We start from the raw sequence: 25000 nt of genomic DNA, 5'->3' as shown, positions 1-25000 counted from the left end.
TGTATTTTCAAGTCGTGGAGTGATGAATACGAAATGCAACGTGGTAGAATGACTTAGTAGCCTAGGGAGCTGTCTGAAGAGGTCAAAAGTCACAATTTAAGAGTGTTTTTATTTTTAAAATCTCATCTGGGGGAGACCCCACTAGTTTGGCTTGGTTACAGAATTTGTGCTTACCAACATCACACCCCCCAAAATCGCCACTGGGGTACATACACACACACACATACAATACAAGTGCAATGTTAATCCTGATACATTTCGTCAAACCTACTACACTTGCGTACCTTCTCCCCGATCTCTGTCTGGTCCCCGCCGGGCAGCACCTCCAGGTCGGTGACGAGGGCGCAGGCCTCCAGGACGCAGCGGTACTTCTGCTCCACGTACGGCCGTCCGAACAGGATGTTGTCACGCAGCGTGGCGTTCTGGATCCACGCCTGCTGAGGAACGTACGCCACCGAGCCCTACGAAGACACCAGAGAGGTGTGAACGTCTATGTGTGTGTGTGTGTGTGTGTGTGTGTGTGTGTGTGTGTGTGTGTGTGTGTGTGTGTGTGTGTGTGTGTGTGTGTGTGTGTGTGTGTGTGTGTGTGTGTGTGTGTGTGTGTGTGTGTGTGTGTGTGTGTGTGTGTACGAGAGAGAGAATAGAATTGTCATGCACTGTAGTACTCTGTATCCAGGTCTGCTGGGGCTCATACTGTACGCATGCCTTGTTTGTGTTTTTACACTCCTCTGGACTCACTCATAATTCTTGAGACAAAATAATCTTATTTCTCTACTTTATTATTAGGTGTATATGGGCCAACTGTGATACCCATTTGACTTGATCTCCTAGGCCAAATAATAACACGCACTGGGCCAGATTTGGCCCTTGGGCTGGAGTTTGACATCCCATGCCCTGGGCAGGCACATAGCCAGGGCAGCCAGGCTAGGTAACCTCCGTAGCAGGAGCATGCCAACAGGGCTAAAGCTACTTATAATATGTCCCCTTCGATCAGTGCTATTCATCGGCAATGCAGAAAAGGCAACGACAGTCTTGTAATTTTTTACAACCTTGAAATAATGTTTCAAAACTGCTTCAGTGTCTCATGAACTTCTAAAAAGGGTGAAAGGGACACACCACCTCCCACTCCTCCACATGCTTCCACTGCACTGAAGCACACTAAGACCTCAGTTTCTTGCCAAAATTGCTCTCTCTCAGATTAGCCACACAAAACTGCAGCTGTGGTCTACACAGTATATTTTTTGTTTCTACACTCCTGCACTCATTGTGGTCCTAGTCTGTGTGACACTGCACCATTTACGGCGTATTGTGTTCCATTCTATTCTATTCCAAAAGTGTGTCTTGTATTCAGAGTTCCACGTAACACCTGACCAGGCCAACCCTATGCTCAGGGGGCAAAAAACTCTCTCTCTCTCCCTCTCCCTCCCTCTCCCTCTCTCTCCCTCTCCCTGTCCCTATCTCTCTCTCTCTCCCTCTCTCTCTCTCTCCCTCTCCCTCCCTCCCTCCCTCGCTCTCTCCCTCAGAAGCAGTGGCAGCAGCTCCATTGAAGTGGCGTATTCCCCTGAGCTGAGTGTTTGGTCAAAGGGCTGCTGAACCCGTTTCCTAGTGTGCCTTTAATCCAACCAGCAAATGCCGCTATTAACAGAGAGAGAGAAAGAGAAAGAAGGGGCGAGCCAAGGGCCCTACTGCCATAGAGGGCTTTTAACCTCTGCAACGAGGGTGAGAGAGAGAGAGAGAGAGAGAGAGAGAGAGAGAGAGAGAGAGAGAGAGAGAGAGAGAGAGAGAGAGAGAGAGAGAGAGAGAGAGAGAGAGAGAAAGAAAGAGAGAGAGAGAGAGAGAGAGAGAGTCAAGGCCACTACCATGATAGAGGGCTTTTAACCTCTATAATGCAAGGGCCAGAGGTCTCAAAGGAAAGAAAGGACGAGAGGGATTGAGAAAGAATGAAAGGGGGGTGATGTGAGAGAGTAATAGAGAGGAACAAGAAAAGAAAGAGTGGGATGTAAAGGGAAAGCGGAGGACCGAGCGGAGGAGGACGGCAAAGACAGTGAGAGAGCAGGAAGGAGGTGGGAAAGGTACGTAGAAAGCAGGAAAAGGGAGAAAGGTAGACTGGCTTTTGTGATGTTGCTGTGGTGCCATGGCATTGTGATGGCTCACTGGAGTTTTCACAAAGCGTTGAACAACTCAACAAAGGCTTCAATCAGGATTCAATCAGCAATCAATCCGTGTTTGGTTGAAGGCAGGTCCAATTGGATTTCTGTTCATATATTTTGGCAGATATACATGGGTTCTACATTTTTTTATTTTCTCCTGACTGCGCGAAAGTAGCTGCGCACAACTCAACCTCTGAAAAAATTAACTCCCTCACAACACCGTGTTGATAAACAACAACAATAAACATCTATAGTGTTTGTCTGCCCGTGTGTGTGCGTGCAACATGCAGGAAGGGTATTGACAGATTCTTGCCAGACTGGCCCTACAAAGTGTCTCCAAGCACATCTATTGACAGGTCTATTGAATGGACAAAGTGTTCCATGTCCTTCTGTATAAGCAAAGGCCTTTCATTCACAGAGAGAGGAGAGTGCCCAGAGATCCAGAGGCATTTTAAAGAGACCTGTTGATCTCCTGTGTGTCTGGGCACTTTGCCAGTCCAGCCTCACTAATCCACAAGCTTGTTTTGGCAAAGCACAGAACAGTGTAAAACTATACTTATCCATAGCATTCAGTCAGGCTGGGGCCATGACCCAGGTCCACAACCCCCTAGAACTCCCTTTCACTGAAACTACAACCCCTTTATAGCCCACCTTTACCAAACTTCTACTGATGATCGCCCGCTCCATCCCTCACCTTTCCAGATACGTGCAGATTTACTTTACCCTCTCCTGTCTCTGCAGTTTCTTGATTGATTAATTGAACTGTACCTAGTTATTTATTTATTTCTATTCTATTTTTCTGCTTTATTTCTTCTTTCTAAACGTTGATCAGCCCCTTAGCTTTTTAATATGTGTCTGTATTAAACTGTCCTTTTATGCTCTGCCCTAGCTAACCTATCCCCTAGTTATTTATTACCCTAGATTCACCACTATGTCCAGGCACTTTTTTACATAATGCTCAGTTTTCAGATCTTACTGATTGTGGCTATTTCTCTTTCATCGTCAAGTGGTCTTTGTATTTGTACAGTGTCCTCAAGTATGTTTGTCTGTGTGTTCTAAGGTGGAAATATTCTTTCAAGTCCTCTTACTTGTCCAGCACTTTGGACAGCTACCTCTGTTGTATTTTAAAGTGCTGTATAAATAAAATTGGCTTGACTTAACTTGACTTGATTGATTGATTGATTAATAGTACCCACCTTGACTGAGATCTGTCCCTCCAGTTTCTCCATCTCTCCCAGTAGGGCGGACACCAGAGAGGACTTGCCACAGCCCACATGACCCACCACGGCCAAGAGAGAACCCTGCGGCACCATCACATTGATACTATGGATAGAGATAGAGGGAGAGAGACAGGGAGAGAGAGAGAGAGAGAGAGAGAGAGAGAGAGAGAGAGAGAGAGAGAGAGAGAGAGAGAGAGAGAGAGAGAATTTTTCATTGTTTTTAAGCATCAGGAGCATCTGCACTTTACCAATTTCGTTGTACCTGTACAATGACAATAAAGACATTCATTAATTCATTCTAACTGCAAGTAGGACGTGGGAGGGCAGTTTACTAGTAGCGAGCTCACAAACATCTCCATGGAAGGTTCACAAGCACATAATTAAAATGTACTGTATTTAAGGCTAAGGCTTTTCAGAGGCTTTTACATTTTACATTTTCAAGTATTTTCATTTCATATATATATATTTGGGACCTGGAAGGTCTGAGGTTTCTAATGGTGTGACTTATATGTTTCAATGACAAAAACTCACAGAGTTACAGATTTGTTTTTGGAGACACATTGCCCTCTGAAGGGCACTTGGACCTCAGAGGGTTAAGACATTTTCTAATATAAGGCACAACGTGCATTGAACAATTTCCACTGAAAGAATGAGTCAGCGAATTTGCTCTTTTGTGAGCGAGAGACAGAGACAGAAAGTCCTCTTGATGCAGACAATATTAACGGGAGAGGGACTTTGAATATAGACCTTGTACATTTAAAGCCATTGCCATCTAGTGCTAACAAGCATAGGCTACTTGTGAAAAGTAGAGAGCAGCGTGTATTTTCTTCCTCTTCAGCGAACTAGGTCGCAGCAGTGAGAGGAACTATTTCATCCAATGAGACAATGAATCAGAGAATAACCATGGATTATGTTTTTGCTCTTTTGTGAGGAAGATACAGAAAAAGAACGTCCTCTTGAGGGACTTTTTAGCGACCTTGAATATTTAGAGTAGTAATGCATCTACTAGCAAAGGTACTCATGAAAAGTGGAGAGATGGACTTCGATGCGACCTCATGAAAACATTTGGCTACTTCAAAGGGCCGCCAGCGTAAGCTCCAACACCAGAGTTTCAGTATGTTGCCATTGACAGCATAGAGGAAGAGGAAGAGGAAGAAGGAGAAGAGGAAGAAGGAGAAGAGGAAGAAGAAGAGGAAGAAGAAGAGGAAGAAGAAGAAGAAGAAGAAGAAGAAGAAGAACAAGAAGAAGAAGAAGAGGAAGAAGAAGAAGAAGAAGAAGACAACGAAGAAGAAGAAGGAGAAGGAGAAGAAGAAGAAGAAGAAGAAGAAGACGAGGAAGAGGAAGAGGAAAAGGAAGAGGAAGAAGAAGAAGAAGAAGAGGAAGAAGAAGAAGAGGAAGAAGAAGAAGAGGAAGAAGAAGAAGAAGAAGAAGAAGAAGAAGAAGAAGAGGAAGAAGAAGAAGAAGAAGAAGAAGAAGAAGAAGAAGAAGAAGAAGAAGAAGAAGAAGAAGAAGAAGAAGAAGAAGAAGAAGAAGAAGAAGAAGAAGAAGAAGAAGAAGAAGAAGAAGAGGAAGAAGAAGAAGAAGAGGAAGAAGAAGAAGAAGACGAGGAAGAAGAAGACGAGGAAGAAGAAGAAGAAGAAGAAGAAGAAGAAGAAGAAGAAGAAGAAGAAGAACAAGAACAAGAACAAGAACAAGAACAACAACAAGAACAACAACAACAACAACAACAACAACAACAACAACAACAACAACAACAACAACACAAGCCATTAGAGAGCCAGGCCAGTGATGCTGAGACCCGCAGACACACATTAACATCCATAATCCATTTTCACATTAGGACCAGATGAAAATAAGTAAACATGCAAACAGACACCAGAAAATAAATAAATAAACAGGCACCAGACAGAGAGCAGAAAATAAATAAACAAAAATGTAAACAGACACCAGACAGACACCAGGTCGAAGCAACAGGCACCGCAGACACGGGAAGAGAAATCATCAAAGGCAAATGATAAGCAGGTTTGGTGTGTGTGTGTGTGTGTGTGTGTGTGTGTGTGTGTGTGTGTGTGTGTGTGTGTGTGTGTGTGTGTGTGTGTGTGTGTGTGTGTGTGTGTGTGTGTGTGTGTGTGTGTGTGTTTATACTACGCCTGATAAGCCAGGACAGGGGTCCACAAACAAACATGACTATCTATATGTCTTATGCTTTGGAGATATGCAATGAACTCATTTTTCGCTCAGGTTTTGCTTATCAGTGTCATTGTTAAAAAAAATAGCAAACCTCAGAAAACTCTGAATGTTTAAGGACATTTGTCAGGGCTTGAATCAGGGCCCAACGTGTGTGTGTGTGTGTGTGTGTGTGTGTGTGTGTGTGTGTGTGTGTGTGTGTGTGTGTGTGTGTGTGTGTGTGTGTGTGTGTGTGTGTGTGTGTGTGTGTGTGTGTGTGTGTGTGTGTGTTATGCGTGTGTGTGTGTGTGTGTGTGTGTGTGTGTGTGTGTGTGTGTGTGTGTGTGTGTGTTATGCGTGTATGTACTTGTGTATGTGTGTTTATGATAAACCCATAAAGAGGACACAGACAGGAATAATATCCACAGCAGGTTTCTTAGGAGATAAGTATAAGTTAGGTCCAAACACAATATACATATACCAGTAAATAAATACATGAGCCGACACTAGAAATCTCTGAATGTTGAAGACAGTCTTGTCGTCAACAATTAGATTACTTCTAACCGGGCGAATAGAGCGGCCGCGACGAGACTCAAGCGACACAGAATCGCTTCTATGCAGCAAGAGCATTACGAGCGTTAAAAGCAGAACGCAAGCATTCCAACAATCTCATTGGCTGTGGTGGCTGTCGCCGAACCGCGTCATAGCTAATTTGCATAATATTCCCAGGAGTTCAACTACAAACTGTCGCTCGCGTCGTGCGACTCAATACAAAGTCAATTACCTCGCCCAGGTCGCGGCCATTGTATTCCTGCGGTTACTCGATTCCCTACATTACATAACATTGCATTACATTTGGCTGACACTTCTCATCCAAAGCGACTTTTATTTAAAGTGACAGTTAATGACAGTTACAGTTAAGCGACAATTATTTACAGGGTATTGGTTACAGTTCATGAAGCAATTTGGGGCTAGGTGCCGTGCTCAAGGGCACTTCAGCCATGGATGGAGGTGTAGGGAGAGGTAAAGGTGGGATTCGAACATACAACCCCATGATCTTAAGTCCACCTCCACTGCTATTGGAGCAAACCAACAAGGTGGGGCCCAAATCCTGGACCCCACATGTTTTGACCCCTTTCGCTGGGGTAGTTTTGTTGTTACTGGTAAAAGTGTTAAAACATTTCCTCACTGACAGGTGAAGGTTAGGGATTGTTTTGGTTTGGGCCCAGTTTAGCATTCTTTAGCTATTGTTAGGGTTAATATGAATGGCAGTCAATGGGAGGGGAATGGGGAGGGGTTGCATTAGACAACGAGTGGGCTTTTGCCGAGTCATTCTTAAGTAGCTTGAGTAAGGCACAAGTGTGGGAGTTTTTGTCTGAATCATACCAATTCCGTATTTTTTAGCAAGTCATGGTTAACTGTGAGTGTGTATCATAGTTTGTGTGTGTGTGTGTGTGTGTGTGTGTGTGTGTGTGTGTGTGTGTGTGTGTGTGTGTGTGTGTGTGTGTGTGTGTGTGTGTGTGTGTGTGTGTGTGTGTGTGTGTGTGTGTGTGTGTGTGTGTGTGTGTGTGTGTGTGTGTGTGTGTGTGTGTGTGTGTACTACAACATGTAAAACATTCCTAACACATCTCCATTGTCCTGCTAAATACTGTTTATGCAAAGCAGAAACAAGAGTATGTGTGTCTGTCTTAGTAATGTGTGTGTGTGTGCGTGTGTGCGTGTGTGCGTGTGTGCGTGTGTGTGTGTGTGTGTGTGTGTGCGTGTGTGCGTGTGTGCGTGTGTGCGTGTGTGTGTGTGTGTGTGTGCGTGTGAGCATGTGTGTGTGAGCATGTGCATGCGTGCATAGGGGAGTGGGCGTCTGTGCCAGGCAACACCAGGAACAGGGCTACTACAGATAAGAGAGCACAGTTTCACCACCGCAACTCCTTTCTCCACAATACACTTTCACTAACACCTCATTTCTTCATACTACACTTTCACTACCTCATCTCCTTTCTTCACATCACCTGCTACTCATTCCTTACTCACTTATTGCACTGTGTGCATAAAATGTAGCGAGACAGTACATAAGAGTGTCAGTCAGCAAGTACATTAAAAACTTTGAATAACACACTGATGAAAAAAAGAATTCTAGTCGACTTTCTTTTCTGCTGTTCTTTTGAAATGACTAGCTTTTCCTAGATGCCACGACCACCCATACAGTACTGTAAAAATGCTTTATAATAAGGGATGCATAAAAAGCATATAAAATGTTAGTAAATATTAAACTAATGATGAACAAAACAGGAATAAAATCTTGAACATATTTGTAGATAAACACTAATTTTAAAAAAGCATCAATAAGCATTCATAACAAAGCATTAACTAAGCATTAATAAAAAGCAAACAATACAATTGTTAGTTAACATTTTGTTCATTATTGGTTAATTATTTACTAAGTCTTTATAATGCCTTTTATGCGTCCATTATTATAAAGTGTTAACAAAACAATTAGATTTGTAGGGTCCAACAAATCCCTATAAATAATAAAGTGTTTGTAGCAAGAGTAAAAAGACACATGATGCAAATTTTGAGCAATGTTACCAGGCAACAACAAAAAAAGGCTCCTGGCATTATGATTGGGTGGTTGTGACAAGCTCTGCGCTGAATTATCAAACTCCCATACATCTGGGTGGCCTCATAGCACAAGGGAAGTGTTCAAAACAACATCTGATAGCACAATGTTGCAAAATGTGTCTGTATCTGTGTGTGTGTGTGTGTGTGTGTGTGTGTGTGTGTGTGTGTGTGTGTGTGTGTGTGTGTGTGTGTGTGTGGCGTGTGTGTGTGTGTGTGTGTGTGTGTGCATTGCGTGGACTGCAGCTCTGTGGACTCAATAAGGACAATTCAAAAAAGACTGCTAAATACTGCTCAATTTCTGCAACAATCGGTAGTTTAGCAATATGGCGAAGGAGGTGCCATGTCTACCCCTAAACAACTTAAATTAACCAGGCTATTCTGACCTGTAATGTATTACATTGGACCCTATGATTCTGATCAGTCCCTATGGATTGCTATGAAATTTGCTTCCATCACTATTTGGATTTGTAATGCTGTTTTCTTGGTGAGATCCAAATAAAAGTACTAAACTGTGTGTGTGTGTGTGTTCTTACTTGTGCAAGGCTGGCGTGTCCTGCTTGGCCCATGAGAAGGTCCCGTTCAGGACTGTCACTGCATGCTCTGCAAAGCAGACACACATGTAGGGGGCGTCAAACATGTCAGACAACATACACATACACACATATACTGTACACATACACACACACACACACACACACACACACACACACACACACACACACACACACACACACACACACACACACACACACACACACACACACACACACACACACACACACACACACACACACACACACACACACTTGAACTATGATACACACTCACAGTTAACCATGACTTGCTAAAAAATACTGAATTGGTATGATTCAGAAAAAAAACTCCCACACTTGTGCCTTACTCAAGCCACTTAAGAATGACACGGCAAAAACCCACTTGTTGTCTAATGCAACCCCTCCCCATTCCCCAGCAGTGTGAGAAGAGCTTACAATGACTCTACAGAAAGAAACCCTCTCAATATAGGAAGGGAAAGAAAGGAAGAGAAAGAAAGGAGGAGAATGAAGAATACAAGTAGGGGTTAAGAGTAACCTGCCAGGTAAGGTTTTCAGGTTTTCAGGTTATATGATCATGTGCTTTACATTCCACCAGAATAGAAGAACAAAAGGGTCTGGAGGGGCAGCCTGTGTGTGTGTGTGTGTGTGTGTGTGTTGCGCAGAGTAGGACAACCGGGTCAATTGTCAAGGGCCCAGAGAGAGAGGGGCCCCAGAATTGGCATCTCTACATGTTATGCATTGAGAGGAGGGCCTGTTCAAATTACATTTTCCTGGGCCCAACCAAAGATGTCAGTGGCCATGTATGTCTGTTCATGCATGGATAAGCGTGTGTTGGCTTGCACAGGTGTATGTATAAGCATGTCTGTGTATATGTGTGTGTGTGTGTGTGTGTGTGTGTGTGTGTGTGTGTGTGTGTGTGTGTGTGTGTGTGTGTGTGTGTGTGTGTGTGTGTGTGTGTGTGTGTGTGTGTGTGTGTGTGTGTGTGTGAGGGGTGCATACCAGAGCTGGTGTGTTTCCTGTCCACGGCGTCTGGATCCAGCTCATCGTGACTCAGGAAGGACTGGATACGCTTCAGACTTACACTCGCCTAGAGAGAGAGAGAGAGAGAGAGAGAGAGAGAGAGAGAGAGAGAGAGACAGAGACAGAGACAGAGAAAAGTCATGAGAGATGAGAAAGAAAGAAAGAAAGAAAGAAAGAAAGAAAGAAAGAAAGAAAGAAAGAAAGAAAGAAAGAAAGAAAGAAAGAAAGAAAGAAAGAAAGAAAGAAAGAAAGAAAGAAAGAAAGAAAGAAAGAGACAGCAAGTAAGTGAGCGAGTGAGAAAGAGAAAAGACAGAGAGAGGAAGACCAAAACAAGTGAGACACATTGGATGATTGATGAAGATGACTGAGCGAAGAAACTGCAGCACTGTGTATAAACAGTTATTCCTCCCACTTTTCGACATAATTTTTTTTAAGCACAAACTTTCTGCACTTATAAACTTACTCACTGAATCACCTGCACTCTAGACTAAACTCAGTAGCTTAGTAGCTTGAGAGAGAGAAATAAAATAAAAATGCATCTTACTTGCACAATTCCGCTGATGACCTGGGGAAGCATGTTGAGGGGGAACCTCAGGATATTGAAGAGGGCCAAAGAGACGAAGGCCTTCTGGGCGTCCAAAATATTGTTCTCGTCCACCGTTACATACACTGCGAACGTTGTCAAGGCAACCTGAAATCACATAATTCCCCCCCAAAAAGAGACATGTCAAGTGAGGGAGGTTCATGCAGTCTGCTTTTTAACTGACATTCTAACTTCGCCTGCTTTTCTGCTTCGGGTAAGGCTGAGATTGACTCACATAATACATTTGAAAAAAATGTTAAGAGTCATTGTGTTGTCCTTTACCGTACCGGTCTTGAGACCTATTTTTATACCCTTTTTGTTCTCATCTCAATCTACCCACCGAACTACAATGGATGGCTGACAGATGATGTTGTGCTTTTAAAAGTGGAAAGAACTCGAGGCCATCTCTAAAGCGCAAAGTGTTTTGTCAGACTTTTTTTCCTTCATTTCCTAGCCTTTACCTCTCTTGATCCTACCCACCAAATCCCAATGGCTTACGCTGACGTTTTGGGTCAGGTATTTACTCCCATATGAACAATTTCGCTCAGAGATGTCAAACTCAGGCCCAAGGGCCAAATACATCTGGCCCGTGAAGTCATTCTTGAACACAGAGGCACATGAGTGGGCACAGGACTGTGTAATATTTCACCCTCATATGCACAGGAAAATATATGATGGGAATGAGTGCTTGTGAAATTTGCCTCTTATAAGTGCGTGCCTGTACAATTTTAGCCCATTTTTCACTTCGTAAACATTGAGTTTGGCCCGCAACTTTCTTGTCCCAAAGTTATTTTGAGTTTGACAGCCTGTGTGCAGTTGTGCTGGTCAAGGACCCTCCTATGCTCTTGATTCTGGAATGCCTCATTGTGGCTTCACATCACCAGTGCTCAAAACTTGACTCGCAAAGCTACAAGCTCCACGAGGAGCAGCCAGTGTTTTGTCAAACACATCTCCCTTCATTTTTCTAAAAAATTCACTTTTATCTTCACCTCATCTGATCCTACAGAGCCATCCAAGCGTGATCGTTTTCGTTGAGCTACACTGTCCTACTCTGAACCCAGGCAGCAAGACGCTTTAAGACCTGAAAGGGCCTTCAGCTGAGGAGACTCAAGGTTTTCTTTTCAGAGGGTTCCTCGCGTGTCCTCTCTCCTCGTCTCCTACTTATTCCTCTGCCTGCATCTCCTCCACGGCTGTCGACCCTGACCTACCTCCCTCTCTCTCTCCCCTCTCTCTCTCTCTCTCTCTCTCTCTCTCTCTCTCACTGAGCTACCTCTCCCTTGCTGTTCGCCTTTTGTTGAATGTTTGACCCACATACTGTACTCCTTTATACCTTTCAAAGCACAACACGTGAGAGACGAACAAGGACTCATGCAAGTTGGCAACCTTTCTTGACGTTCATATAGAGAAAATAACAGTATTCAAACTCGCTCAACTCAACTGCCCTGAAACATCCGCCGAGTCATTTCAGGTTGTTCTTTGCTAAGGCTTTTTGAACTGAAATGTGAAAGTAATGCTACTGGTCCACAGTCTCTCTGTACACCTTCATACCTCGCAAAGGATAACACATGAAAGGAAAAGAAGGATGTAGCCTACAGTATGCAGGTTGGCGATCTTTTTTGACGTCCATATTAAAGAGAGAAGAAGAACTGCCACCATACTGAAACTCGTTCAACTCAACTGCCCTGAAACATCTACCAAGTCTTTGCAGGCTGATCAGCGATGGGCCTAACATATAATAAGGATGTTCTGTCTTGTTCTGTTTCTTTGCTTAGACTTTTTACACTNTTTAAACTCAAGTGTGCAAGTTGTGCTACTATTTCACAGTCTCTCTTGCTGGCTCTCTCTCACCATGAAAGGCGCTGAGGTCCAGGCCATGATGGAGAGGGCACTGAGGTAGGCAGTCTTGCGCAGGACGTTGAGTTCCTTCTGGCGGATCTCGAGGACCTTGTCCTGGAAGGACTTCTCCCAGGCGTACAGCTTCAGCACTTTGATGCCGTTCAGGATCTCGTTCATCAGCTTGATGCGCGCGTCTTTGTGTTGCATCTGCTCAACCTGTTTGTTTGGGTTTTTTTAAACACAGTACTAAAAAGTTAAACCCAATGACAAAAAGTATACGAGAATACTGAAATACTGAAGTGTGGCACAACAGGCCAGCTCTGGCAACTGGAAGTTCAAAATGACATACAACTTTACAGACAGTAATAGATACAAAAATTGCCTAAACGCTTTGTGTTGCAGGATAGTTCTCTCACCTGGTAGGCTCTGGTCTTCATAGCTATGACTGCGTTGAAGGGGATGAGCAGGATCATCACGGCCACTCCAGCCAGAACCGACGCACCCAGATTCTACAGGACACAAACAACTGTTCAGCAAGAGATACAACTGACAGATGCACCTAGATTCTACAGGACACAAACAACTGTTCAGCAAGAGATACAACTGACAGATGCACCCAGATTCTACAGGACACAAACAACTGTTCAGCAAGAGATACAACTGACAGATGCACCTAGATTCTACAGGACACAAACACATTGCACTTTATTAAGCTCCACAGCCAGGCCTGACACACCCAGATTTCACAGGACACAAACAACTGTTCAGCAACAGATACTCTACAATTGTGAGCAACTGACAGATGCACCTACTGTAGATGCTACTTGACACAAACACACATTGACCATTGTTTAGCAAGAGATAGGCCCTATACGGAAGCAACTGAAAGGCACACCCAGATTCTCCAAGACAAAAGTACAGAACACCAACATTGTTAAGCAGGAGAAGAACCCATAATGTGCCCTTTTCCTCATAATAAATATTTCCACACATTACCAGCAGTTTGGTATGCTCTGATACTGCTGTGTCCATGTCATGCTAACCTGCCATAGGAAGAAGAGGGCTAACACTACCTGCATTTTGCTGATGAGGTGTATCCACGTCATTCATTCCCATACATAACATACCTCTGGGTAGGTTTGGTACCTTCTGCTATTGCTATTAAAGTTTCACTGTCATGATCACATGAACTGAAATGTAATTTAAGGGTCAGGAAGGGCAGTGGTGGCCTGAAACTTGACACCACAATAAAATCGATTAAAAGGGAGCTCATGGGTGTGCGGTTCATTTTTGTCATTTTACACGTGGTGGGTCCTTACCTGCCAGAGGAAGAAGAGGGCCAGCACGATCTGCAGCGGGGCGGACCACAGCATGTTGAGGAAGGTGGTGAGGTCCATGAAGCGCTGGGCGTCTACTGACATCAAGTTCACCACCTCCCCCACCGTCGACGAACGCTTGGCCTCGTTGGTGATGACCAGGGACTACAAAAGAGGCATGACAAGATTACATTAGACTCTTTATTGTCCCATTGGGATATCTGTTTCACATCAGACTGTTCAGTTCCATCAGGTTAGATCTTGTACAAGTAGTACACATCTCATTTGCTGTACATATAGACACCATTTTCACATAAAGACACATAAACATCCGCAGACATCCACATGCAATACATATAGGGCCATTTCACGTGAAATCAGACACTTTGGGACCCGACCGACACAGATTTCAATCATACTTGCTGTGCCTGTTTAGTAGCAAGGTAGCACCACAGAACTGCATTTGTGTGAATCTGACACCAATATCAAGGGAGAAACAGACTAGCAAAGGTTTACATATGAGGGTAGGACACTATGTATTCAGCCTTGATTATATCAGTCAGTGTAAGTCACAAAAGGATGTCTGAGGTGTTGTTTGAAAGCTCTTTTCTGGCTCTACAAAGTACAAACAACGTGGAATACAACAACCTTCAAAAAATATGAATTATGATACATTGAACAATTTAAAATTTAATTAAAAAAACGTATATTTTAAAATGGCTGGTTTCTTGTCTAAACATAGCCTGTAAGGTCATAAACAACACCTGAAAATGGGGTGTTTGGTTCTTTATTCATTTCAGAGATAATGGGACATAAAGGTTGTAATGACGTAGTAATAGAGTAGTGTCAGGGACAGGGCTGGACTGGCCATCTGGCATAATAGGCATTTTCCTGTTGGGCCCTGCACCCTCGTCGGTCCCTATTCCAGGTACTCAAAAACTACACGGCTTCTGCCCATTGTCAATGGACACAGTGGAAGCTAGACCATTTTAAGCATTCAGAGAAGGCAGGGTTGAAAGAATAAGCTCAGTAAAGGATTTTTTTAATGTTCAAGCATCAAAGGGTATGTTGTAGCTGTATATGATGGCAACTAGTGGCAAGCATGTGTTGAGGAATGTATGCCGAGCACTGGAGAGGTGAAACTGAACTTCCTGCATCCTCATGGACCATCTCTATCCTTCACATATTCCGATAGACATGCTGTCATGTGATATTACTATGGTATCACCATATTATTACTAGGTGATTTGTATGATGCCATATTTTTGAGTCCCATTGTCTCTGAAATGAATAAAGAACCAAACACCAGCATTTCAGGTGTTGTTCATGACATTGCAGGCTATGTTTAGACAAGTAACTGAACTTTTTTAAAATATTTTTTTGATATTCAATTTTTAATTTTTCAATTTATGATAATTCATATTCTGAGGGTTGTTGTGTTCCATGCTGTTGTGTAATTTGTAGAGCCAGAAAAGAGCTTTCAAATAACACCACGGACATATTTTTGTGACTTACACTGACTGATATAATCAAGGCTGAATGCATAGTGTCCTACCCTCATATGTAAACCTTCGCTAGTCTGTTTCTCCCTTAATATTGGTGTCAGATTCACACAAATGCAGTTCTGGGGTGCTACCTTGCTACTAAACAGGCACAGCAAGTATGATTGAAATCCGTGTCGGTCGAGTCCCAAAGTGTCTGATTTCACGTGAAATGACCCTATACACACATCTATTCATATACACTCCTCTACATAAGTATACATATCTTATAATTAATATACAGAAATTGTTATATTGACATTATTTTTAATATTTGATAACGCTTCATTTGAAGGGGACTACACAATGATGTCATGTCAACATCATAAGGATGACATGCTCCGTGTCAGGAACATTAACCAGTTAAAACATGGCAACGACATAGTGCATTACGTAGTGCATGACGTTATAAATTTGTTGTTACCAGAATGGCAATGCCCAAGTCGTAGTGCATTACTAAAGGCCCTGTGTTATTTAATATTTAGTAGAGTAGCACTATGGTAATTAACCTTCCAATGACTATTGCTGCGTGCCTCAGATGGTACGGAGTGCATTATGGGGCTACTGACACATTATTGACATTATAATATAATGAGTCATTTAGTTTTGGGAAATGTCATGACAGCCAAACAACGTCAGCTTTAACAGATATGTTCCCACTTTAATCAGTCGTTCCTTTTACAGTTGTAATCCTAATGGTTAGGTTTTATTTTAGGCATGTACACAGAGTGAGTACATAACTTCACATTAGGCTCAGGATCCACAAGATCCAGGCATGGTGGTGGACGTGTCTGCTAATGCTTCAGGCCTTCACCATGACTCTAATAACGTCATTCAACTGATTATGTCCAAAACCCATCATGCCCGTTTGAAAAAGGGCCATAATTACATCCGCAGTCATTCTGGAAGAGAGTAATGTTCTCGTCTCCCTTCAACTCAGAACTTCTGCCGGCACTCCAGTCATCACTTAGACCTAATCAATGCGAACTCAAACACTGTTCATTACTCATTAGAGCCGCAGACAGACTACGAGGCTAAAATATATTCAAATAGGACAATAGAAAGTTACTTCCGGCACTTTTTAAGCCATTCCTTCATTACATGGCTACCGCCTGTGACAATGGTAGAAGCAATGTGACAACGGCCGTAACCATGGCAACTATGCACAAACAATACAAAACAACAACAAACATTCAATTGGAGTCGTAGATTCAATTAACCTTTCATTCCATTAACTCCATTAACTACGCCCGCCTCCATCTCCGATGGGAGGATATGAGCTCCTGCCACGGAATTCTACGAGAAGACGGGAGCCTACGCCAAAGAGATCCGTACATCATACGCCGCACTACTTCATGTTTATTTGTTTAGTAAGTGTCAATATCGCTCATTTTGCCACTTGAGTTTTCATGGTAGAAAGAAGTGATTAGTGGATTTTACTTTGCAGCCGCAGTGCAACCTAACACCAGTTCTGTTGTGCTGTGTTAACAGACTGAAAACAACTGTTTGGAAAACTGCAGCGCTGTCAATCCCAGGTTAAGAAAGTAAGATCCCTAACACAACTTTGACAGCACAGCGCGATCAACACAACGCAACACATCACGGGCAGCCATGGCCTAACGGGTAAGGAGGTGGTCTTAAGATCAGAGGGTTGCAGGTTCAAATCCCACCGTTACCTCTCCCTACCCCTCCATCCATGGCTTAAGGGCCCTTGAACAAGGCACCTTAGCCCACATTGCTCCAGGGACTGTAACCAATACCCTGTAATCAATTGTAAGTCCCTTTGCATAACAGTGTCAGCTACGTACGTGTAAGATAATGTAATGTAACATCAACAGACCTTTCTGTAGATACTTCCGATGACGGCGCAACATGCCATGACACAACACAACGTGGCACAACACATCACATCACATTACAATACATCAGCAGTATGCTAAGTCCCTTTGTATAAAGGCGTCAGCTACGTAAATGTAAGGTAATGTAATGCAACATTAACAGACCTTTCTGTAGATACCTACCTATGGCGCAACACACACAACACATCACATCACATACACATTACAATACATTGACAGACCTTTCTGTAGATAGCCCAGATGATAGCAAAGCACAACACAACACATCACACACCACAATGGAACACAAAACCAAACAACACAGCACATCAACAGACCTTTCTATAGATGGCCCCGATGATGGCGGTGCGTAGACGCATGCCGGTGACGAAGCAATACTGGAAGTGCTGGTGCAGGATGATGGTCTGCAGGAGGGCACAGCCAAACATCAGGAAGGCCAGCGCGAAACCCCACCATGGGGGAACGTCCTTATTCTTGATGAAGGAAATCAACAAACTGTTGGGAGGAAAAAATATAGAAAAAAATATTTAAATGTTATAAATATAATTATGTTTTTTTTTCTTGACTGCCAAGACGGCAGCGGAACATCAAGAAGGCCAGAATGAAACCCCTACATGGAGGGACACCCTCCTGATTCGTAATGAAGGAAGTCAGCAAACTGTTGAGATAGCTGTGAAATATTCGCAATAAACATTATTATTGCTGTTACTATGAAAAAAATGTGTTGTTTTCTTCTTGACTGCCAAAATGGCCAGCGGAACATCAAGTGTGAAACCCCATCATGGAGGAACGTACTTATTCTTGATGAAGGAAATCAACAAACTGTTGGGAGGGGAAAAAATAATTTTGGGTGAGAAGACACAGTGTTCATTCTCCAGAGATGAAAGTAAAAGCGAAAAAAGACACAATTTCCATCCAACACATGTAACTTATCTGAGTAACAAGTAGTCCCGTGTACTTGTCTTACGATCAGCTAGCTCTGTACTGGTTGGTGGGTTCTTGTAAGGTTTTTAGTGTTTTTCAGTAAAAACACATTTAATCGACCTCATTAGATACAATGGGCGAACTGGTGTAACACAGCTATGTAATATCCTGCGCTACTATGAATGTACTTTTACTGGTAGCACTTTATTTTAATGGTTCACTATTATAGTGGATCTACCACATTAGGTACAGTGTAATAACCAGTGTAACAATGTTTAATACCATGTAATACCAGCGTAACACCATGTACCAATTTTATACTTACATCTAGGGTTAGGGTTAGGGTTGTAATAGTGAATCATGAAAGTTACCCTTTTACTTTTAATACCTCTGCGATTTTGAAAAAACACTACTGCAGATGTAGTATTTTACAAGCTGTGTTATGTGCCTGCAGGCTTCACTCTCACCAAGTTATTTACATATGATGCATCACCCGTCAGAGAAGAACATACATCTTCACTGCGCATCATTCAAATTTGTCCAGTTCCCTGTAAATAAATTGGTGACACATTTGCAAGGCAAAGACTGAGGTAGGCAAGGCAAGCCCGTCAACAGCAGAGCAAACAGAAAAACAGGAAGAGAAAGAGACACTAAACATCTCCGGGGCACAAGCTCGGAAGAAAACGCCATTGTTTACCTAACGCCATCGCCTGCTTCCCTAAACAAATTGTTTTGCCGTAACGCATTGCTGTGTAGCCACCAGGGCGGTGGTAATTACATGGTCAATACAAAACAGCCGGGGATGCGATTTGCGTATAGAGGGCCATAAGGAGTCCGGTTGTAAATGAGTGGAGCTTTTATGTGGCTATGTCATGTAAATGGCCTTTTATGTGGGCATGCAGTGAACAGTACATGGCTCGCACCTCGGCAGAATGACTGGACTTCATTTCGTATTGTACAATTGTTTGTCCTCAGTACAAAGCCCTATAAACTAATCCACTACACTACAGCACATCCTATTAAGCATCATCAGCATATAGGGATTGTTGTGTCTAGACGGAATGAGTGAATTGACTCAATTCTGTCTGTGACATTTACTACTCAGAGTGCCTAATAGAGCAATAGATGCTCTACACTACAATACATCTTATTAAACATTGTAAACATTGTAAATAGGCTTGTGTCTAGACAGAGAAGATGGATTCAATTTCGCTCACAGCAACTTAATTATCCTCAGCACAAAACCTAAGAAATAAATTGACTTCAATTCTTCAATTAAACTTTGCTACCAAACACATACATTTGCAGTTTTGGACAAATTACATTGATTTGACTCTACACTACTCTCAGAATTGTCCATATTTCTAATAGCTGTTCATATATTTTTTTTTAACAATATATGTACAGGATAATAGGGTACGCAATTTAATTCCCTTTGTATGTCTGGATGGTACATGTTAAACGGACACAATGTAGGTTTAAAGGGTTAATTACTGTCCCGAGTTAGCTACATGCATAAATGAGCTAGGATTATGTGAGATGTGATTCTCCCAACCACTTTCACCGCCCGCTGTTCGAATTTCCCACGTAACTTTTGGCTGACGGTGCCGAATGAGCATTGTGGGAAAGGAGCTTCTCATGAGAAAAATCTGACTATGTGCTGGTGGACACATATTCACATTTGTATCGACATGTGGGTTGAAAAACATTCACCCCGCAACAAGGAACTTACATGTAAATTAGAACTACATGCCAGACACTCTCTGCTTATCCCATGCATAACTACGAAGTAGAGAGGGTCTTGCGTCTAGTCAGGCAAGGTTTAATCAGCATAGTTATATGACAGTCCAGTTTTTTATATATATATTATTAGGGCTTTTTTGCCTTTATTTTTGATAGGACAGTGGAGAAGAGACAGGAAGTGAGTGGGTAGAGAGAGACAGGGAGGGATCGGCACATGACCAGGGCCGGAATCGAACCCGGGTCGCCGGCATAGTAACCCAGTGCCCTACCGTTAGGCCACGGCAGGGCCGACAGTCCAGATTTTGAGACAGGCATGCCACGGGCACTGCGCAAACTCATGCAGACTTCAGAGGGCGACTTTGAAAAACTGTCAAATATTAGGCCTACTTTGATAGTTAATTTAACAGAAGCAAAAATGATCATAGCCCATTTCTTCTAAGGATACAAAAATGATTCTGATAACTGATTCCATAGACAATACGCCAGAGTAAGCATGTATGTATGTATGCATTCTCAGTCTCTTGTTTTAAAATGAGTTCTTTGGGGAAATAACACAGAAGTAGGAACATAATAGAAAGCCATTGCCTGTATAAGACATACTTCCCTTCCTTTGTAATAATCAACCCATTCATCATTATACATACAGCAGCACCAACTGAGGAAACTGATAACCGTGTCTTTCGTTTTAGCTGTTCTTTTGTTGCCAATTGCATACGAGAGGAAAGGTAAGTACACCCTGAAATATACATAGTATATATATATAGTATACAATGTCAGACAGACGTGTACACACATACAGTGCATACAAACATACATAGAAACAGATGGATGAACGGAGAGAAAATTAACTAGCTGCGTAGCTGTGGGTTGACAAGAAATGGCAGATGAACAGACAGACAGACAGACAGACAGACAGACAGACAGACAGACAGACAGACAGACAGACAGACAGACAGACAGACAGACAGACAGACAGACAGACAGGCGCGCGCGCACACACACACACACACACACACACACACACACACACACACACACACACACACACACACACACACACACACACACACACACACACACACACACACACACACACACACACACACACACACTATGCTGACCTGAGCAGCTGAGGGTTGACGAAGGTGATGACGTCCTGCAGCAGCTTGTAGGCGGAGCCGATGAGGAAGTAAGGCCCATGCGTCTTGAGCAGCGCGCGCAGGAACGACGGCTGCTGTGGAGATGCCTTGAAATAATAATCATAAAAATAATTATTAATAATAATAATAATAACAATTTATAACAACAACAACAACAACTAGAAATGCACTCAGAGAGTGCAGAGTCTGCAGACCTCTGCCAAGAAAGTTATTTGATAGAACATTTGACTGTGTTACACCCTATTTTGTTCAAGTCTTTCTGCCTGGTTTCTGTGGAGTTCCAAATTCATCCTTTACCGCAATCTTGTAAAAAATCCCTGTATCCGGATCGTTAGCCCGAACACTATCAAAATGTAATCACTTATTCCTTTTGTCATTTTCAACAACATTTCATCAAAATCCATTCATAACCTTTTGAGTTATCCTGCTGACAGACAAACAGACAAACCAATGCGAACGAAAACATAACCTCCTTCGCAGAGGAAATTATTATTATTATTATTATTATGATGATGATGATGATTATTATTATTATTATTATTATTATTACTATCATCATCCTTATAGCCCCAAAGGCCTTCAGAAGCAAGCACAGGAAGGATGGCTGCCGCAGAGACACCTTCGTGATAATGTTCTTTCTCAACCTCCTCCTCCTTCACATCTTCCTCTTCCTCCTGCCCTACAGTACCTACTCCGCGTAGTGCAGTATCTTACCTTCTGCTTAGAGAGCAGCACCTCCACCTCCTCTGGGCTCCCTGTTGCAGCGTCTCCATTTCCACCTCCTCCTCCACCTCCACCTCCTCCTCCTCCTCCCACGTGGTTGTTGGAGGCCCCCTTTGGCACTTTGGAGTACATTGCCTGCTGCGCCTCCTTGTCCTTTTGACTGTGTTTGACAAATCAAAAACAATATGAATAATAACAATTAATCATTTCTCTTTACATTAAACCGTTGCATCAATGCATCAATGCACCAATGCTTTGGAAAACACAGCTTGCTGTGTCCGCTCGTCCTGCTGACTGTATTGTTTTGAATGGTTTAAAAACAAAAACAATATTTCCTCAACAATTTCATTAAACCTTTTCATCAATACTTCAAAGCACCAATGATTTGGGAAACATAGCCTTTGCCTGGAAGACTGCATTGTTTGGTTCCATATTGAATAACAGTTCTCCATATTGCTTAACAGTAAGTAGGTACAGTACACTGCAGGGGTGTTGCTACTCTGAAGGGCTATGCAGTTATGAATCTGTGAGCAGTGACTTCAAGCTGGATTCAAGCTGGATTCAGAAGGCAAACTCCAGTGCCACATATTCCAAATGACCTGGTTTACCTATCCAAATAAGGTGCCTAACTCACGCCCTTCTACTTGCGGACCACAGGGCTTTACTCGCAAAAAAATTTTGAATGGAAGTGAATGGGACGAGTGCAGCTGAATCCTGATTCTGTTTGGCATGTGCTCTGGATTTCACATATGATTGCAGTAAAATTTCAAAGATTTGAATTGACGTTGTAAGACTATTCATTTTCAGCAGGCAAGAAACATTATTTTAGTTTTTGTGCAAGACTAGGCAAGACATTCATGTAGGCCTATTTGACATGAATTGAGCCTGAAGGCGCGCAGCCAGCCCTACTGCTGCACCACAACTTCAGTGGCTGCACGTCAGATAGGCGACTTCTATTGTGTAGTCCAAACAATTACACATTTTTGCACGGAAGCAGGAAACAAACAAAAAAGGTTTTATCAGTCTATTAGACCCCAGTCAATTTGTTTGACTTCTCTGGCCCCATGAGCTGCCCGGAAGGGGCGGAGACTTAGGCTACCTATTCAGGGGTGCATTTCACGACCATAGTTGCTAACTATATTAGCTACTTTGTTGTTTGCAATGCAATTTCCCATTGGCAACTACTGAAGGTGCTAGCTGGCTAACAACTATGCTTTCGATAAACGCACCCCAGTTCAGTTGGACAGGTAAAGCAGGTCATCTGGAGGCTCTGGATAGGAGCTTCTGAATCCCCACAGATTACACAGCAGGAGGGCACGGCTGCTTATTCACCGCCCCGCCCACATGTTACCCATTTCAACCTATGACCCTATTAATCCCATTAAAAAACAATTATTTGGCCAAACCCTCTTAAAGCAAAACAAAAACACCTTGAAACAATAGCTGAGTCTGCTATGAAGGATATCATTTTGACATGGTTTATGTTAAGAAAGCATTTGTTTTGGGAGATACGAGGTTAACACATTCAGAGCTTTCTCCATTCTCTGCCTCCACCCATCTCTCTCTCTCTCTCTCTCTCTCTCTCTCTCTCTCTCTCTCTCTCTCTCTCTCTCTCTCTCTCTCTCTCTCTCCCTCTCTCTCTCTCTCTCTCTCTCTCTCTCTCTCTCTCTCTCTCTCTCTCTCTCTCTCTCTCTCTCTCTCTCTCTCTCTCTCTCTCTGGTGTCAGGTTACCTTCATTGTTGACAGTAGGAAAGGAAGCCCACCTACAAGGGTACACATACACACACGCACACGCACACGCACACGCACACGCACACGCACACGCACACACAAAGAAAGGAGCCAGAGAAGCTAAAACAACGAGGTGGGCCGAAGTTCACGGAACACACCCAATGCAGAGAGAGAAAGAAAGACAGAGAGAAAATGAGAGAGAGAGAGAGAGAGAGAGAGAGAGAGAGAGAGAGAGAGAGAGAGAGAGAGAGAGAGAGAGAGAGAGAGAGAGAGAGAGAGAGAGAGAGAATATACGTTGTGTAGGCCCTATATTATGTTCACTACAGTATACAGTTTGCACATTATGCACTTACCAATGCAAGCAAACATTTCCTGAGCCAACAATGCTCGCTTGGATTGAATTGAGAGAAAGAAAGAAAGAAAGAAAGAAAGAAAGAAAGAAAGAAAGAAAGAAAGAAAGAAAGAAAGAAAGAAAGAAAGATTGTAAGGGAGAGAATGTAAGAGAGTGTGAGGGAACAAGGCAGTGAGAGAGAGAAATAGGACATGGGGAAAGAAAGAAAAGATATAAGAGAAAAAGAGAGTGAAAGGGCAGGGGACTGAGAATGAGTGGATAAGAGAGGGTGAGAGGGGGGAGAGGGAGAGAGAGAGAGAATCTGAGAGACGGGGGGGGGGTGAAAGTGGGTGTTCAATGTTTATTCAGTGGGTTCCATTTTAGGTATCAGCAGGAAACTGTGCTGGCTCTACTGGGCGTTTCACTCTAACCTGACTGTGTGTGTGTGTGTGTGTGTGTGTGTGTGTGTGTGTGTGTGTCTGTGTGTGTGTGTGTGTGTGTGTGTGTGTGTGTGTGTGTGTGTGTGTGTGTGTGTGTGTGTGTGTGTGTGTGTGTGTGTGTGTGTGTGTGTGTGTGTGTGTGTGTGTATGTGGGGGTTTGCATGTGGGGTGTTTCACTCTAACCTGACTCTCATATTCACCCTAACAAACTCCACATACCCAACACACGCACGCAGGCACACACACACACAAACTCTCACAAACACTCTTACAGAGACACACACACACATACACAGATATGCGCACACACACACACACTTTTTGCCCTTTCAATTAAATTTGAAAATCTAGCCATGCTCCAGGGAAGTCATTTCTTCAAACACTAATTAATGACATTTTGATGCATATCTCTGGTTCTCTGAAATTGGCATCCAACTACTACGCATTAGAAGCGTTGTCTTTGGTTTTGTCCAGAGAGATCTTATTTATTTTGTCATTCACACATTCTTTCATCCTTTCACAAAAAAATAAGCAAAGCCAGAGAGAGAAAAATCTAAATGAAAGGAACAACCATTTTCTATGTTCACAAAGCCCGCATAGTTACTACACTTTATCATGACTACAAAGCTTTGTGACCCTTAATCTGGACAAATTATGGTAAATTTGGAGTTTGCAAAGGGTGGGCCTTATTCCGCGGTATGCCGACTGGTTAATACAACCAATTAGACCACGACTGGTGGACCATACAACCAATTAGACCTGTGATTTTCACAGTGGGGGCAAGGGAGGGGGGGCAAGGAGGTGCTACGGGGGCCGCGGCAGGTTGCCAGGAAAAGTATAGCACAGCTGAATAAACTGAATAACTAACATAAAACAAAATAAACCAAGCACAAGCTACACAATTTCCCCATTACTTAAGAGCAAATGAACCATCACTGAACCGCAGACATTTGTGGCACACCAAAGGAAGTCTGGCCGGGCCCAGGGCAGGTTAGTACGTTGCCTTTGTGGAGTACAACACTGTCCTGTGGAGTGGTTCATGTGTGTGTGTGTGTGTGTCTGTTTTTATGACAGACCGTGGGGTCAC

General features: G+C 43.0%; 1 protein-coding gene across 2 annotated transcripts in view; it reads right to left on the bottom strand.

Annotated features, from left to right (window-relative positions):
* The window catches only part of abcc3 (ATP-binding cassette, sub-family C (CFTR/MRP), member 3), a 119298-nt gene that overhangs the window by 33456 nt on the left and 60842 nt on the right, over positions 1 to 25000 (bottom strand). For both annotated transcript variants that reach the window (XM_063221802.1, XM_063221801.1), the window contains exons 8-18: positions 21403 to 21571; positions 20650 to 20774; positions 17179 to 17356; positions 13465 to 13626; positions 12562 to 12654; positions 12158 to 12361; positions 10271 to 10417; positions 9706 to 9793; positions 8686 to 8752; positions 3347 to 3473; positions 285 to 461 (exon numbers count right to left, since the gene is read on the bottom strand). In XM_063221802.1, the coding sequence (XP_063077872.1) occupies positions 285 to 461; positions 3347 to 3473; positions 8686 to 8752; positions 9706 to 9793; positions 10271 to 10417; positions 12158 to 12361; positions 12562 to 12654; positions 13465 to 13626; positions 17179 to 17356; positions 20650 to 20774; positions 21403 to 21571 (1537 nt within the window). The remainder of the gene's footprint in view (positions 1 to 284; positions 462 to 3346; positions 3474 to 8685; positions 8753 to 9705; positions 9794 to 10270; positions 10418 to 12157; positions 12362 to 12561; positions 12655 to 13464; positions 13627 to 17178; positions 17357 to 20649; positions 20775 to 21402; positions 21572 to 25000) is intronic.

Source organism: Engraulis encrasicolus, chromosome 17, assembly GCF_034702125.1.
Source record: "Engraulis encrasicolus isolate BLACKSEA-1 chromosome 17, IST_EnEncr_1.0, whole genome shotgun sequence".
NCBI lineage: Eukaryota > Metazoa > Chordata > Actinopteri > Clupeiformes > Engraulidae > Engraulis > Engraulis encrasicolus.
The sequence above is the reverse complement of the archived record's forward strand: the minus strand, read 5'-3'. Positions and strand labels throughout refer to the sequence as shown.